The sequence below is a fragment of the Dendrobium catenatum genome, unplaced genomic scaffold, assembly GCF_001605985.2.
Source record: "Dendrobium catenatum unplaced genomic scaffold, ASM160598v2 fragScaff_scaffold_201, whole genome shotgun sequence".
In the NCBI taxonomy this organism is placed as follows: domain Eukaryota; kingdom Viridiplantae; phylum Streptophyta; class Magnoliopsida; order Asparagales; family Orchidaceae; genus Dendrobium; species Dendrobium catenatum.
The window spans coordinates 246,340-261,549 of NW_021318663.1; the positions used below are offsets into that span (position 1 = coordinate 246,340).

The window sequence follows — 15,210 nt, forward strand, 5'->3', positions numbered from 1 at the left end:
TGTCTCCATCCCCACTTCATCCTTATGCTTTTGCTTTTTCCAACCAATCTTTCCCTTTCATTGTTCATCAGCAAATCAAGCAAATATCATCTTTTTACCTCAAAACATAGATTCCAAATCCTTAAAATACGACCCCCACATGCATGCATGTATTATTGTTGCTCTCTAGTTTCTCCAAGTCGATATCTTTATATTGAATTTACAGAGAATAGACTGCATATACCAGCCATTACACTTTATCTAGTCATCAAGCAATCTACAGAGAGAAAAAAAAAATAAAAGAGGAAATTATACAAGTCATTAGTGTACAGGGAAAAAAAGAGTGGAGTGATCTCTTTGGATTTTCCCATCCCATACTCTAACTTTACTCATCTTATCCTCACACCAATGCAGCTGTTCTTCTGTTATCTCTTGCACTCTTAGTACCCTGGACACAACTTTCATGTCTATAATGGCCATAAAAGTTTCCATCTCTTCCTCCTCCTTTGGCCTCCTTTTCTTAGAGTATTTTCGTCGCCTTCCTAACTCTTCCAGTCTAGCTTTCTTCTGATTGTTTAAAGTTAAAGGGAAGGAAAATCAATAACAAAATGAAGAAATGATAGTTAAGGAGTTTCATAGAAGAAATCTGACATACTTTCTTATTAATTTTCTTTAGCAAGCGAAGGTATGTCAGATCTACTGTGCTTTGTTTCCTCTTCATGAATGCTTTGAACCTCTCACATGGTGTCTTCTTATCTGCCTTGAGAAAATTCAAGAAGGTCTGGATTGCCTCTTCTAATATTGAAAGAAACTCAGCTGATGAAATTTTGCAGTCCATATCCTGATTCTCTTCGTCGCCTTCCGAGCCTTCATTAAAAGTTGATGAAGAATTTAAATCCATAATAAGCTAAACTAATAGATATGAAACTTGTAGAACTAGCAGAAATATATTTATTTACCAAAAAATTCAGGAACTTGAAGAAGCTTGGGAGATGACAATCTCATCCTCGCAAAGATTTCAGGCCTACTACCATATTCATATGGTTCATTTTCTATAAACCTCTGTAATAGAACTTGAAACTGCTGAAACCTCTGAGCTATTCGAGCTTGGCAGACAGAACCATCCATATCTAATTTATTTTCTTTTGATCTCCGGAATATATTATAGTTCCAGTTAAGAGCTTCCCATGCCAAGCAAACTTGAGCAACATAAGCACTCTCCAAGTCCTGGTATGGATCTCTCATTCTCATTGAATTACTTCTAGACTTTGCCATTAATTTTCCAGCAATTCTTTTTGATATTGATCTTGGTTGGCCGTTAATCAATCTAAACGATTCTGTAAATTAAATAGACAGTTTATAATAGTTCTCAAACTTTGGAAGTGAGGAAGAAAACTGTAATGACAGATCGATACCTGTTTCTGCGAGCTTTTGGGCACTGATTCTATCAAAGAAGAACATTTCCTCATCATATTTTTTAAACAGGGTGTAGAACTCCCAGTTGGAAGAGCTCCTTCTAGATGATGAAGAGAATGGATATTCTGTCTCAGAGTCGCGAAAAATTGTAGAGCTTCTCCATTCAATAGAGCTTTTCGAAGTCGATTCACCAGTGAGCGAACCGCCGATGGTTTCTCTCTCTCGATGAACTTGTTCAAGCTTGAAACTTGAATTTTCAGCAGCTAAAAGCTTTTCATCCTCGTTTATTTCTTCCTTCTTCACTTCACTGTTCTTTTTTTTCTCAACAATGTAATATTTTTCTTCATTCAAATTCTCTTCGTTTTGAAAATCATTATTGACAGTAGATACCAGGCAATCCGAAGAGCCAGGCTGGTTTGTTTCAGCAATGGCACTGTAGTTACGAGCGGGGTCATCGAGTGAAATATTTTGTAGAGGGGAACCATATTCTGATTCATGAACAAAGGCGTCATCTTCTCCTAGGAGAATCTGGTCTTTGGAATCTGTCTCTTGATCGACAAGAATGGTATCCTTCTCACAACTTCTACCGTAAAGGAAAAGCAAAGCGTCCCCTCCAAGAATGATATCAGCGATGATGTCTTGTTTCCGGTAGAGTTCGTCGGAGACGGTGGCTGTGGACGAGACGAACTTGTTTTCATGAAGAGGAATGCAGAACTTCTCATCCCTGAACAAAAAGATCAGAACTTTAATAATATATATATGCTGCCAAAGTCGTAGAAAGAGAGGAAAAGGAGAGAGACTGTGTGTACTGACCGCTTGGAGATTGCTCGGTGGTGGAGGAAGGAAAAGAGCTTGGTCAGCAGGAAGGAGAGGAGGTGCAGAACGAGGAAGAAGAGGCTAAGGTAGGAGAAGGAAGGGAAGAGGAACATCAGAGCAGGGTGATTGCCATGGGAAGGAGGATGGAGGAATGGGGTGGAGGGGGGAGAGGTTAAGGGGAAAGAGAGAGTGGTATTATGCATTTATTGTTAGGGAAGATAATGGCTATTGGGACTCGGCTTTGCTTTTAATCGAGTTTGGGACGAAGAAGGGCGACCTTTCTTTAGGAGGAAGCGAAGAAGACGGTCTTCAAATGGCCTGAGATTAGTGAGGGGATTGGAATCATGAGTGGGACCCGTTTGTTAGTTGTTAGATTTTGTGGTTGCTTCTCGCACGAGCGATTTGGGTTTTTTAATATTTAATTCAAATATCAGCATAATTTTAAATGGGGAAAGAGTTTATTTTAAAATATTTTTATAAAAAAATAATTATGATAAGTTTTAAATTCTATATATCTATACTACTATATAAAAGCTATATATCTACTTTAAGATCAATATATAATATAACTAATTTATATTGTGTTCATTGCATACAAAGCAATAACAACAATATATAGTCTTTGTTGCAGGCTTGAATATATATGGCGATAGAGTTCGAAAATTTTCGTCTCAGTATTGTACGGGCATCAAGCATACAAACAGAAGACAAATGTAACACAAAAATTTTTACGTGGAAACTCTGGAAAAGGGAAAAACCATGGGTCCATACCCAATTAAAATGATTATACTACTGTTTGCTTAGATTACAAGTGGTTGACTCATCCCTGAAATTGAGGACTATTAGATTACAATAATCAACTCTCGGGTTGAAATTCAGTTACAAACGGAGATCGGGAATTCGACAACGTTTGGTGTTCGGGTGAAAATCTGTCTTCTACTAACAGTCGGGCAGAATTCCGGCGTCAGTTGGCTATCGGGCAGAACTCCGGCATCAATTGACTGTCCGGCAGAACTCTGACATCAGTTGGCAGTCAGGCAGAACTTAGGAGTCGGTCAGCTGTCGGGTGGAAGTCCAACGGTAGTCGAGGAAGAGTCTAGTGGCAAGAGAGCTCTCTTCCTTCTCATCATTTTCTTCCTTCTCTTCTTGCTTCCTTGCTTCATTCTCTTCTCTTTTTTGTTTCGTTCCGCTCTCATGAGAAATGATAGGTCTATTTATAGTTTTCTAAGAGTGGCCAGTAAATAGGAGGAAAATCAAGGGTGATTTGGGAGTGGTTTGAATGAACAGCCGATGTTGAATCCCTTGATCGTGAACTATTTATTCGACATTTGAATGTCTTAGCGATATCAGAATTTGACTATCTTTATCTTGATGGATTCGTTTCATTGAGACACTCAATTCAACTATAAGCATGCTACATTTAGAAATTGTTTGATAATCCAAATTATGGATTTAACCTTCCAAATGTGCTTCAGGTCTTTGATTTGGACCTATTTGAGCTCTGATTGGGTTGAATTTGGTGTCGTTAGGTTCTTTTTTTTTTTGAGACCTTCAGTTCATCTGTAAGTTTGCTAAAATCAAAGTTCACATGGTTTCCGATTTAATTTTTGAAGTTTCCAACTTGATTTTGCTTGAAGTTCCGTGCCCGATCAAGAAAATTCTTTGATGATACATCAGTCTTTATCCCATAAAATGGGGTGCTAAATAAATCTTTTTTTTAATTGTGTTCGATTAAGAGTCAAATTATTATTTAAATCTAATAAGAAAATATATTTGTAATATTTTCTAACCAAGTTATTTTAGGTATATTTGTGTCTTTCTTAACATAGATCAGATGTAAGATATCTACTCTTCTAACCAGGTCATCATAAGGTCGATGCTTTATGTGTCCAAATCATCTAAGTTAACTCTCTCAAATCATATATGCCATTAAAGTGTTATAACCTGAATTTCTGAAATAATTTTTTTAAATGAACAATTTGAATTTCAAAGCCATGTCATACTGAAGAAGGAAGATAAGGAAGAGAACGAAATATGAGAGAGAGAAAAAGAGAAAAATATGATTTTAGCCCATCATATCACTTCACCATTTTTTTTGGAACTTACACAGATTGTGGTAGGCAACTCTTGCAACATCAGTTTTGCTCATATCGTCCGGGCCTATCGTGGATCGTCCCGGGACGATCAGTTCAAATTTTGTTCCAGAATCTGTACAGAAGTTACAGGAAAGTTTTCCTGTAAGGATCGTCCGGGCCGATAGGGGATCGTCCCGGGACGATCAGAGCAATGCAAAAGTCAGAGAATAGGGGTTTTTATCGTCCAAGAAAATTAATTATTGTCCTGGGATGATTTCTCAGGACGATAATTAATTTTCTTCGACGATAAAAACCCCTATTCTCTGACTTTTGCATTGCTCTGATCGTCCCGGGATGATCCCCTATCGGCCCAGACGATCCTTACAGGAAAACTTTCCTGTAACTTCTGTATAGATTCTCGAACAAAATATGAACTGATCGTCCCGGGACGTCTAGTCCAAGACCTCCTTCCCTTTCCTAGAACCTGAAAATCACACAGAAAATAAGGATGAGCTACAACAGCTCAGCAAGACATCAAACCTCCAATCAAAATCCTCAGAATCCACATCAAACACATCAGACAAAATCCGTACATAAATCAGATAAACAGAATCATATATCGAATCAGAACAGATCAAATCAGAACAGATCAAATCAGAACAGATCAAATCAGAACATATCAAATCAAAACATATCAAATTAGAATATATCAAATAAGAACATATCAAATCAGAACATATCAAATCAGAACATATCAAAAGTTAAAACAATTCTCTGATCCTGACAGAATCTCTATGGATTCTAGCCCCTTATGCCTCCCTTCCCAGTCACTGACAGAATCTCTCGGATTCTGGCCCCTTATGCCTCCCTTTGTGCTCATGGTACCAGAACAGATGTGCTTATAGCACCAGAACAGAACTTATCATTAGATCCAGAAAAAAACTTATTTTCAGATTTCAGAGCTCATTTCAGATTTTTCCTGACACAGACAAGATCTCACAGGATCCTGACCCCTTATAACTCCCTTTTCATAGCACACAATCATATCATGTCAATTCAGAACAAATCCGAACAATTTCAGAAATCGTATGAAAATCCAGCGGCATAACGGCAGTATACAAAATTTACACAAAATTTCTTAACAATAAAAAATTACCAAATTATCACAAAATGTTCACAACAACATTGCAAGATATTTATTCTATTGCCACAATATGTTCAGACTTCGTGAAAATTTACAGTCAACAGAAAACACCGCCAAATCAAAACTATCCGGTCAAAAATCTCCAGCAAATAATCAAAACGTGCACACTCGGCACTTCAATAACATATCAAAAGTTACGCGATAAAAACCGAGCCAGTCGAAAAATACTGACAAAATTCGCTAACAAAAACGATATCCGGACAGAAAATCCCGTTAAACTCAACGGTTCTGAAAATTGAGAAAGACGGAATGTGCCTTACCTTGCGTACACCAATTTCTTGAACAGTCTCGACGGACGAAAACGGCCCGGCGTTGCCCAAAACTCAACTTTTCCTCTTTTGCCCTCGACCTTCTCTCTCCTCAAAGAAAGTGTCTGCTGATGAGGTTGAGATTCAGGAGAATCTGAGATATAAAGAAGAACCCGAGTTGATTCTAGCTTACGATGTTCGTAAGTTGAGAAGTAAACAGATTCTGAAGGTTAAGGTGCAGTGGAAACACCAAACTACACGAGAAGCGACTTGGGAGAAGGAGTCGGAGATGAGGAAGTTGTATCCGTATTTGTTTTGACTGAGTTTTTATTGGAAAATATCGAGGACGACATTTTTTTTTGAAGTTGGAGAGATTGTAACATCAGTTTTTCTCATATCGTCCGGGCCGATCGTGGATCGTCCCGGGACGATCAGTTCAAATTTTGTTTCAGAATATGTACAAAAGTTACAGGAAAGTTTTCCTGTAAGGATCGTCCGGGCCGATAGGGGATCGTCCCGGGACTATCAGAGCAATATAAAAGTCAGAGAATAGGGGTTTTTACCGTCCAAGAAAATTAATTATCGTCATGAGAAATCGTCCTAGGACGATGCAATTTTGTTCAGATCGTCCAGGACGATCGTGCAATCAGCCGGGCCGATCAGAAGGTTATTTAATGAAAATCAGCTCATTTTAAAGAGAGAGAAAATCAAAAATAAAATATCTGATTTTTTAGGAGAGAGAAAGTCGAGGGCAAAAGAGGTAAAGTGGATTTTTGGGCAACGCCGGGCCGTTTTCGTCCGTCGAGATTGTTCAAGAAATTGGTGTACACAAGGTAAAGCACACTCCGCCTTTCTCAATTTTCAGAACCGTCGAGTTTGACGAGATTTTATGTCTGGATTTCATTTTCGTTAATGAATTTTGTCCGTATTTTCCGACTGGTTCAGTTTTTACCGCGTAACTTTTGGTATGTTTTTGAAGTGCCGAGTGTGCACGTTTTGATTATTTCCTGTAGATTTTTGACCAGATAGTTTTGATTTGACGGTGTTTTCTGATGACTGTAAATTTTCACGATGTCTGAAAATGTTGTGGCAGTAGAATAAATTTCTTGCAATATTGTTGTGAACATTCTGTGATAATTTGGTAATTTTTTATTGTTAGGAAATTTTGTGTAAATTCTGTATACTATCGTTATGCCGCTAGATTTTCGTATGATTTCTGAAATTGTTCGGATTTGTTCTGAATTGACATGATATGATTGTGTGCTATGAAAAGGGAGTTATAAGAGGTCAGGATCCTGTGAGATCATGTCTGTGTTAGGAAAAATCTGAAATGAGCTCTGAAATTTGAAAACAAGTTCTGTTCCAGATTCGATGATAAGTTTTGTTCTTGTGCTATAAGCACATCTGTTCTGGTGCCATGAGCACAAAGAGAGGCATAAGGGGCCAGAATCCGAGAGATCCTGTCAGTGTCTGGGAAGGGAGGCATAAGGGGCCAGAATCCGTAGAGATTCTGTCAGGATCAGGGAATCTGTTCTGACTTTTGATATATTCTGATTTGATATGTTTTGATTTGATATGTTCTGATTTGATATGTTCTGATTTGATATGTTCTAATTTTATATGTTCTGATTTGATCTGTTCTGATTTGATCTGTTCTGATTCGATATATGATTATGTTGATCTGATTTCTATACGGATTTTGTCTGATGTGTTTGATGTGGATTCTAAGGATTTTGATTGGAGGTTTGATGTCTTGCTGAGCTGTTGTAGCTCATCCTTGTTTTCTGTGTGGTTTTCAGGTTCTGGGAAAGAGAAGGAGGTCTTGGACTAGACGTTCAGAGTTTGATCTAATATAGGTATTTTGTACTTTTGATTTTTGTACAGTCATGACTTTTCTGTTCTGTTTTCTTTCTGTCTAAAAGCCATGAGCTGTATTTGTACATGATTCTTTTTTAGGAAGAAAAAGATAGATGGTCTATTCCACTGCATTTTGATGTTTATAGTAGCTCTGTGTGCGTCTGTTTCTGTCTGTATGTTTGGAAGAAAGTTCTGAAACAAATTCCAAAGCCAGATCCTAGAATCAGTTCAGTCAGTCTGGAATCTGGATCACGACCCGATGCGAGCGGGATCCGTTCCGATCGGGTTGGGTCGTGACAACTCTGATCCTACTTCTATTTTTAATGATTTTGATTTCTCTGTTTGATTCTCCCCAAAACTGATTTTAATATATTTTCTCTGAATTTATTGAACTTCTACTACATAGCTTTTATATGATATTGTACTGATATTCTGAAAATTTTGACAATAATATTTTTTAATTTTATCAAGTACAATAAAAGGTATTAAATTTTATATGAATTTTTTTTAATACAAGTATTTTTATATAAAAATACTCCTAGTACAAGCATTACGAATGAACATAAATGTGTAATTGAGTAATAGATGGTTACTATTACTACAAAAAAATGATATTAATATGTATGAAAAATAAGCACTACATGAAATTCAAGTATTACAGACGATTAATGATATACTTCCAATGATTTCATAAAAAATTGGCGATTCAAAAACCACAGGAATAAATCTTATATGAAACAATTTCCGGCGATCCATTACCGGTACGTATATACCGGCGGTTATATATATCGGCGGTTATACGTACCGGTGGTTTTTCGGCGGCCTAAACGGCCTGTAATTACCGGAGGTCGTAGCGCCGGTGACCACCGGCTAATCACCAGTAGCTTACCAGCCGTCAAAATTGTCGGTTTTTACCGTCGGCTTACTGGCCGTTAAAACTGCAGGTTTTACCAGTGGATAAACTGCCCGATTACCGCCAGTTGACTACCGGTGACTGCCAGAATTTACCAGCGGCTTTATTAAATTTTTTGCGGTTACAATAAGCCATTCAGTATCGAGATTTCTCTGGTTGACTACCAGAAACCTGTAGCATTTAAAAAAAATTAACAGCATCCCCTCTATTTATTAAAATTTCCACAAACCTACACATAATAGAAAATAATTATCATAAATATGGGAAACACTCCACTATAATTGACCCACAATAATAATCCAAAATCAAAATATATAGCATTGAAATGAAATCCATAATAAGCAAATAAAGTCTAGAAAGTTCATCAAAACAAATAAACTCATCAAACCAAATAAAGTCTACAATAAATATAACATATAAATTCACAATAATATGTCCATGTCCTCGCTTTCATATAACAAGTTCATCAAACCAAATATTTAAATCATAAGTTCATCAAACAAATAAGAGTACTAATCATCCTCCATGTCTTCACTGTCTAGTGATGCATATGTCTGCTCTTGCTCTTTCTTCTTTTGATTTTCATCTCTATAGGATCGCAGCTTTGACTGCATCTCATTTTGAATCATTCTCATCTCTTCCATCTCTCTCGTCAGGGCTGCAACCCTTTGGCTTATAGTTTCTTCAACTCCACTAAGATCATAAAATGCAGATGTGGATGAACTGCCCTCATAATTATAGCCTTGCAAACCCAAGCCATGTACCCTCCCCCTCTGCCTTCCTCCAACAATATCTGATCATGTATGATACTCAGAATACTATATCGATCCTGAAGATGATCCCTCACCAGTAGACTGATAATTTTCCCGAACTCATATAAAATCATCCAACGAGAATAAATTTATAAAATAAATTAATATTAGAATGAAATTTTTTATATTAAATTTATATTTATAAAGTCTAAAAATTATACTCACATGAGCTTTCTTAGCCTTTTCAGCAACCCACTGATGATAAGTTTGATGTTGATGAGTCCTCGTATGTAACTCTAGTGGTGTCTACTCCCGACCAAGAAACTCTTTCTAAAAATAGATGATATAGTTAAAATAATATACAAATATTTATTAAACTAATTAAAAGCTTTTAACAGTCGTCGTCTATATTCAGTATAAGGAACAAATCCACCAGTATGAAGGAAGTTTCATAAACCCCCACAATCAGATGCTCTGTTCTACTTATTCTTCTTTCTTATTTTTGTGAACTCAGAGCTCACCCAAGCTCTACTCAGATCTGCCTATACACCCTCTCCAATTTATAATAGATGCTACCCGAACTTTCTAATATCCATGAACATGTCCTTAAGACTGGTATATCTTCTCCTCTCAAAATTTATTCTAATCCTCATGCTATGCTCAGACAACCACCTAAAATCTTTCTGTAAAAAATATATGTATAACAAATAATATTAATACAAATTAAATCAAATATTTTAATTCATGCCAAATAAATATACTTGAAATTCTCTAAACCACATATCCCTAATTTCTTTTGGGATCTTCTTCCATGTTAAATAAGGAGCATCATATTTGCTCCTTATTATGTCCCGAATATTATGTGTAGGTAACCTTGAGGGATTAAAGTTGGAGGTTAAATTTTTTGTTAATAACATATATATGAAATTATAATAAACTTAATAAAATAAATTAAACTTACGTATCACCCTCAAGCTCAATGTATAGTGCTTATCTGATGCAGCTGTAAAATCCCCAACACCAACCTCTATTGGTGTAGATGGTCCACAGTGTTCTGGTTGCATCGAATATGGGTAATAATATGGACGGGGGTAAGGAGGGTAGGGGATGGTGAATGGACCAGTTTATGATGCTAGTGGGGGGTAATATGGATAGACTAGAGCTGCATGTGCCTGATCTGTAGAGGAAAATCTAGGACTCGTCGACAGAGGAAGGAAGTACCCATAAAAGGGTGGTGGTATACCAATAAAAGGTGGATCTGACTGACCCTGACCCTTCTCACTAGGGGACTGCTGCTGACTCGTGGGTGGTGGTGATGATGGTATAACTAGTGGAATTAATCTCTTATTTTTATTTCTCTTTAGGATATCTTCACTTTCATCTTTGTTCTCATTTAATTAGTTAATTGAACTATTCACATCTTCTAACTATATTTTAATACTATGAGTTGTAGTTGACATCTCCTCAATTTTAATAGACCTATAATTTGACATCTTATTCTCTTGATGTGTAGTTACTACAACATATTATTGATCAGTTATCTCCTATGCTTTTTTTTATGATAGCTAGTTAGTCTTCTTTATCCCTACGACCACTGGATATTTGCTGAAATAAACTTGAACAGCTTGACTTGTTAACACAAATGGATCAAACTTTTTATATCTTCTACTTTGTTTTATATCTACTAAACCATACGCATGATTAACCCTTGTGCCTCTATTATGTACTGGATCATCTCATTGATAGTTAAATAAATATATAAAGTTCTCATCATCGCCCAGGTACTCCAGGTAAGAACCTCATTTAGAATATCATAATAATTACACTCATCTTCTTCATGAGTATTCCCTCTAACACACTCCATAATTTTTAGTTTTTCTTCCTTCACTCCACAACTTGGAATAAAATTTGAACTCATTCACTATATATATTGATCAGGTCTTTACTTTTCACATTAGGCCCCATGCTAGTGCTTGCAAACTTTTATCGAAACACTTATTATTAATGTTATGTACCTAAGAAATTTTTTAAATGTTAGAATTTTTAGTATTAAATAAGATGTAATTCAAATAAAAATTTAAAAATTTAAGGGCTCACATAAGATCTAAACTAAGTAAGGAATTCATTTGCAACAACTTGCTCAATATCCATAATATCTGTTAGGCAAATTGCTTACGAAATACCTGGTGACAAATCATCCAAATAATACTTTATTATTTCAAATAAATATTACTCATTCAGCTCAATATAGAAGAACTTACTCTAAGATTGGTTGAACTTCTTCACAGTTTAATATCACATATAAAGTCGCTATTTTGATCTCTAAATCGTTGAGAAATCTTTCAACATAGTTGCCACTAGCTTTCCATGATTTCTAATGACTAATAGTGCAGCCTATGATTATTCTTCTACATCGAAGTATATGTTATGACTAATATTTGTTCTTGTACTCCTTGCAAGGGCCTCAAAATAGTAGAAGTAGAAGTGAGTGGTTTCTTGAGGTAAATATGCTTCACATATTGATCCTTATGGTCGTACTTTATTCTTAACATATTTTTTCAACTTATTCAAATATATATTAAATAATTATTATTATCAAGTTAGTAAACATATGTTTTCAACTTATTCAAAAATATTTAAAATAACTTAATAAAAATATGTTTTACTTTTGAAAGGGTACATCCAACGATATTATACAGGTCTACTAACTCTAGCTTCGTAAGGTAGATGGACTGGAAGATGCTCTATATAATAAAAAAAATTCGGGGGAAAGTTTTTTCTAACTTGCAAAGGATGATTTGTATGTTCTCCTCGCTCCTCTATAAAGATTATTGTCTTAGTTTAGATAAATATATGTATTTGAAGAAAATGCTAAGCTCAATCAACGGATTTGATATGTAATATGATAACATACATACTATGATCAGAAGGAGAACCTCCATTATTATGTGACAATCATAACTTTTTAGTCCAAATAACCTCGCATTTTTAAGGTCAACACATCGACTTAAGTTTGATTCATATCCATCAGACATTTTTAAACCTTTAAACTACTGATATATTAATCTTTTTTTCTCTAACATGAAAGAATAAGGTGCTTTGGGCTTCATTATTTTGTCGTCAATGGTTGTTACTAATTCTAGATTTTTTCACCGATAGTACTCTTTAATGTCTAACCTAGCTTTGATATTATCCATGCACTTACCTTTAACATCCATAATTATATTAAAAATATTATTTAAAAAGTTCTTCTTAATGTACATAACATCCAACTTATGCTTTATCAAATTTGTTCTCCAATAAGGTAATATATAGAAAATACCTTTTTAATTCAATTATGTTAAATTTCATATCCTGAAAATTTAGACTCTGATAACATTGGAAGTTAATAATTGATAAAAAGTCAGAAAATCTTTATAGTACATCATAACCACTTAATCTAGGTGAAGAAGGTGACCTCTCAACTTTGTTTTCAATGAATTCTTTCTTATTCCTCCTAAACGAATGATCAATAGGTAGGAACATACGATGACAATCAAATCAAGTATTTTTTTCTCCATATTTTAGTGTGAAAGCTTTAGTATTCTCCATGCAGTAAGGGCAAGTTAATTTTCTTGTTTTGCTCCAACCAAACAACATACCATAAGCTGAAAAATTGCTAATGGTCCAAAGCAATGCAGCTAGAAGGAGAAAATTTTGTTTGATTGAGTTGTTATATATGATGACACCTTCTTTTCATAATAATTTAAGATCATCAATTAATGATTGTAAAAAATATCAATTTTTATTTGTGGATTATGTGGTCAAAGTATTATAAGTGTTAAGAATATGTACGGGATAATCATACACATCTCTGGTGAAAGGTTGTATAGTGTTAATATAATTGGCCAACAAGAGTACGATGAAGCTACTTGACTGTATGGGATAAAACTATTAGTACATAATCCTAATCTTATGTTGCATAATTCATTAGTAAATAAAGCATGCACTCAATCAACATATTTCCACGCTTCAGCATCTAATGGATGAGAAAGAACACCATTATTTACTAATTTCTCTTTATACAATCTCATATGACTGCTGAACTCATTGATATATAGAGCCGTTGAAGTCTTGGAAAGATCGGTAAAGAAAATAAATAGGAATATATAACATCTTTCTTTTGACGGCATTATTTTCCCGAGTTTGGCTTAAATTGAGGCGTATTGCAGGTCGGATAATAAACTTCTATTGCATCATTCTTATATTATAATATATATCCATTGATACAGCAATCAATTTTTGTAGCAGTGAGATCCAACTACGATACTAATTTTTTTGTTTAGTATAAATTCGAGGGACTTAAATTATTCGTTGGATTAGTTTTCTTGAGAAGACCAATGAAGTAATTGAAATAATCACGATAAATATTATATTCTATTTTAATACTTAGCATCCTCACTATAATTGATAATTCTAAATAAGTTTTACAACCATTCCAAATTAGTTTTTGAGCTACATGTAGTAACTCAAAGGATTTTTTAGTTTCTGCATTTGATGGCTCTTCCATACTAGCCCTTAAATTAGGACCTACTACATCAAAAATAAGTTCTTTATATGGTCTAGTTATTTGATCCTCATTAAATATTTTAAAAGTTGTTGTTGGACCGACATGAGTATCTCTTTGTGGCTCATACTTGTCATGTGAGGTCTAAATACAGTAGCCTGGAACAAATCTCCTACGATATAAATAAACCTTCATATCATCGGGCTTAAGGAATGCTTGATTTTTGTACTTCGAACATGGATATCTAAACATTCCATCGAACTTAAAGGAAGGTAGTTGAGATGCAACATGAATAAAAGTTTCAACTATTTGTATAAATTCATCTATCAATCCTCTTCGACCCAATAACAATCTATTATACATCTAATATATCTCTTCTTAGATAGTCGTTTGGATGTTAAAGCAAATATTTTCCTATATAATTGTGAAATCAATTATTAGAAGATATACAACTTGAACAAGTGTACATGATTTACTTTTGAATAAGTATACTTTACTTGAATTAGAATGCATTCACCAACCATTCAATAAATACAATAATATAAGATAAATAACTTATGTGGCAAAATGGAAAACTCGACAAATGACTCGTACCCTATCTCCAAGGGTAAAGCCACTCATCCACCTGAGCATCCTCATTGGACTGTCATTTCGGGTTGCCGGGTCAGGTTCTGACCTGAAGCTAAATGGGTCGACCTGAACTCGACCCGTTTAGTTATACGAGTCTAATTGCTGAACCCGGACCAGACCCGGATAAATCATGAGTCAGGTCAACCCGACCCGCCAATCCAAATTTTTTTGAGAAAAAAAGTAAAACAAAAATATTTATGAAATAATATGATTAATAAATAAAAAAATAATGAAATAATACATGAATACAAAAAAAATTATGATTAATAAACAAGAATCTAATTTCTATAATACAAGATACATTACAATTTATAAATTTATAATTTACAAATACAAGATACAATACAATTTATAATTTACAAATAGACAAAAATTAATAATTCACTAATACAGTTGTTATTGCTTATTGCTCAAGCCTTAAGAAGTTAGCTTCTTTGTCATTCAGTAATTCATCTAATCTGGATTTTTAATTCTGATATCTGTCATCTGAACAATGAACATCTAGGGCTGTCACTCAGTCATCAACTTAGCATAATCAATTATAAATGAACCTGCAAGGCTGCAACAAAATTAAGTAAAAGCCACAAGCTCAAGGTCAAGGAGTCAACTAGTCAAAGTCCTCAGGTCCTCTCCTGAATGCGTTATAAAATCACCGGCTTAGGCTTTCGAGCCTTCAGCTCAGAATGAACCTAGTGAAAATTGAAGCATCATTTGCAAGTCAGCAATAATTTTAAAATTTTTCCCTCCAATATAACAAATTTAGCATACATATTT

At 34.8% G+C, this 15,210-nt stretch overlaps 1 protein-coding gene across 2 annotated transcripts; it reads right to left on the reverse strand.

Moving 5' to 3' along the window:
• Positions 1-2,515, reverse strand: LOC110102669. 2 transcript variants are annotated; one of them, XM_028692957.1, is made up of 5 exons: positions 2,209-2,515; positions 1,395-2,119; positions 939-1,316; positions 635-846; positions 1-543 (listed from the first exon to the last, which is right to left on the reverse strand). In XM_028692957.1, the coding sequence occupies exons 1-5, from the start codon at positions 2,412-2,414 to the stop codon at positions 301-303; spliced, it is 1,764 nt and encodes a 587-aa protein (XP_028548790.1). In that variant the 5' UTR covers positions 2,415-2,515; the 3' UTR covers positions 1-300. The 2 variants fall into 2 exon arrangements, with proteins under 2 accessions (XP_028548790.1, XP_020686762.1); XM_020831103.2 differs by having other exon boundaries at positions 18-546; positions 2,209-2,513.
• Positions 2,516-15,210: the final 12,695 nt, after the last annotated feature.

Bases quoted from the DNA above. Each gene is read 5' to 3' on its own strand.
- LOC110102669 (XM_020831103.2), bottom strand. From the start codon at position 2,414: ATGCATAATACCACTCTCTCTTTCCCCTTAACCTCTCCCCCCTCCACC. The intron at 847-938 runs GTAAATAAATAT...CTTTTAATGAAG, and splicing joins TCAAGTTCCTGAATTTTTTG to GCTCGGAAGGCGACGAAGAG. The intron at 547-634 runs GTATGTCAGATT...TTAAACAATCAG, and splicing joins TAAAGAAAATTAATAAGAAA to AAGAAAGCTAGACTGGAAGA.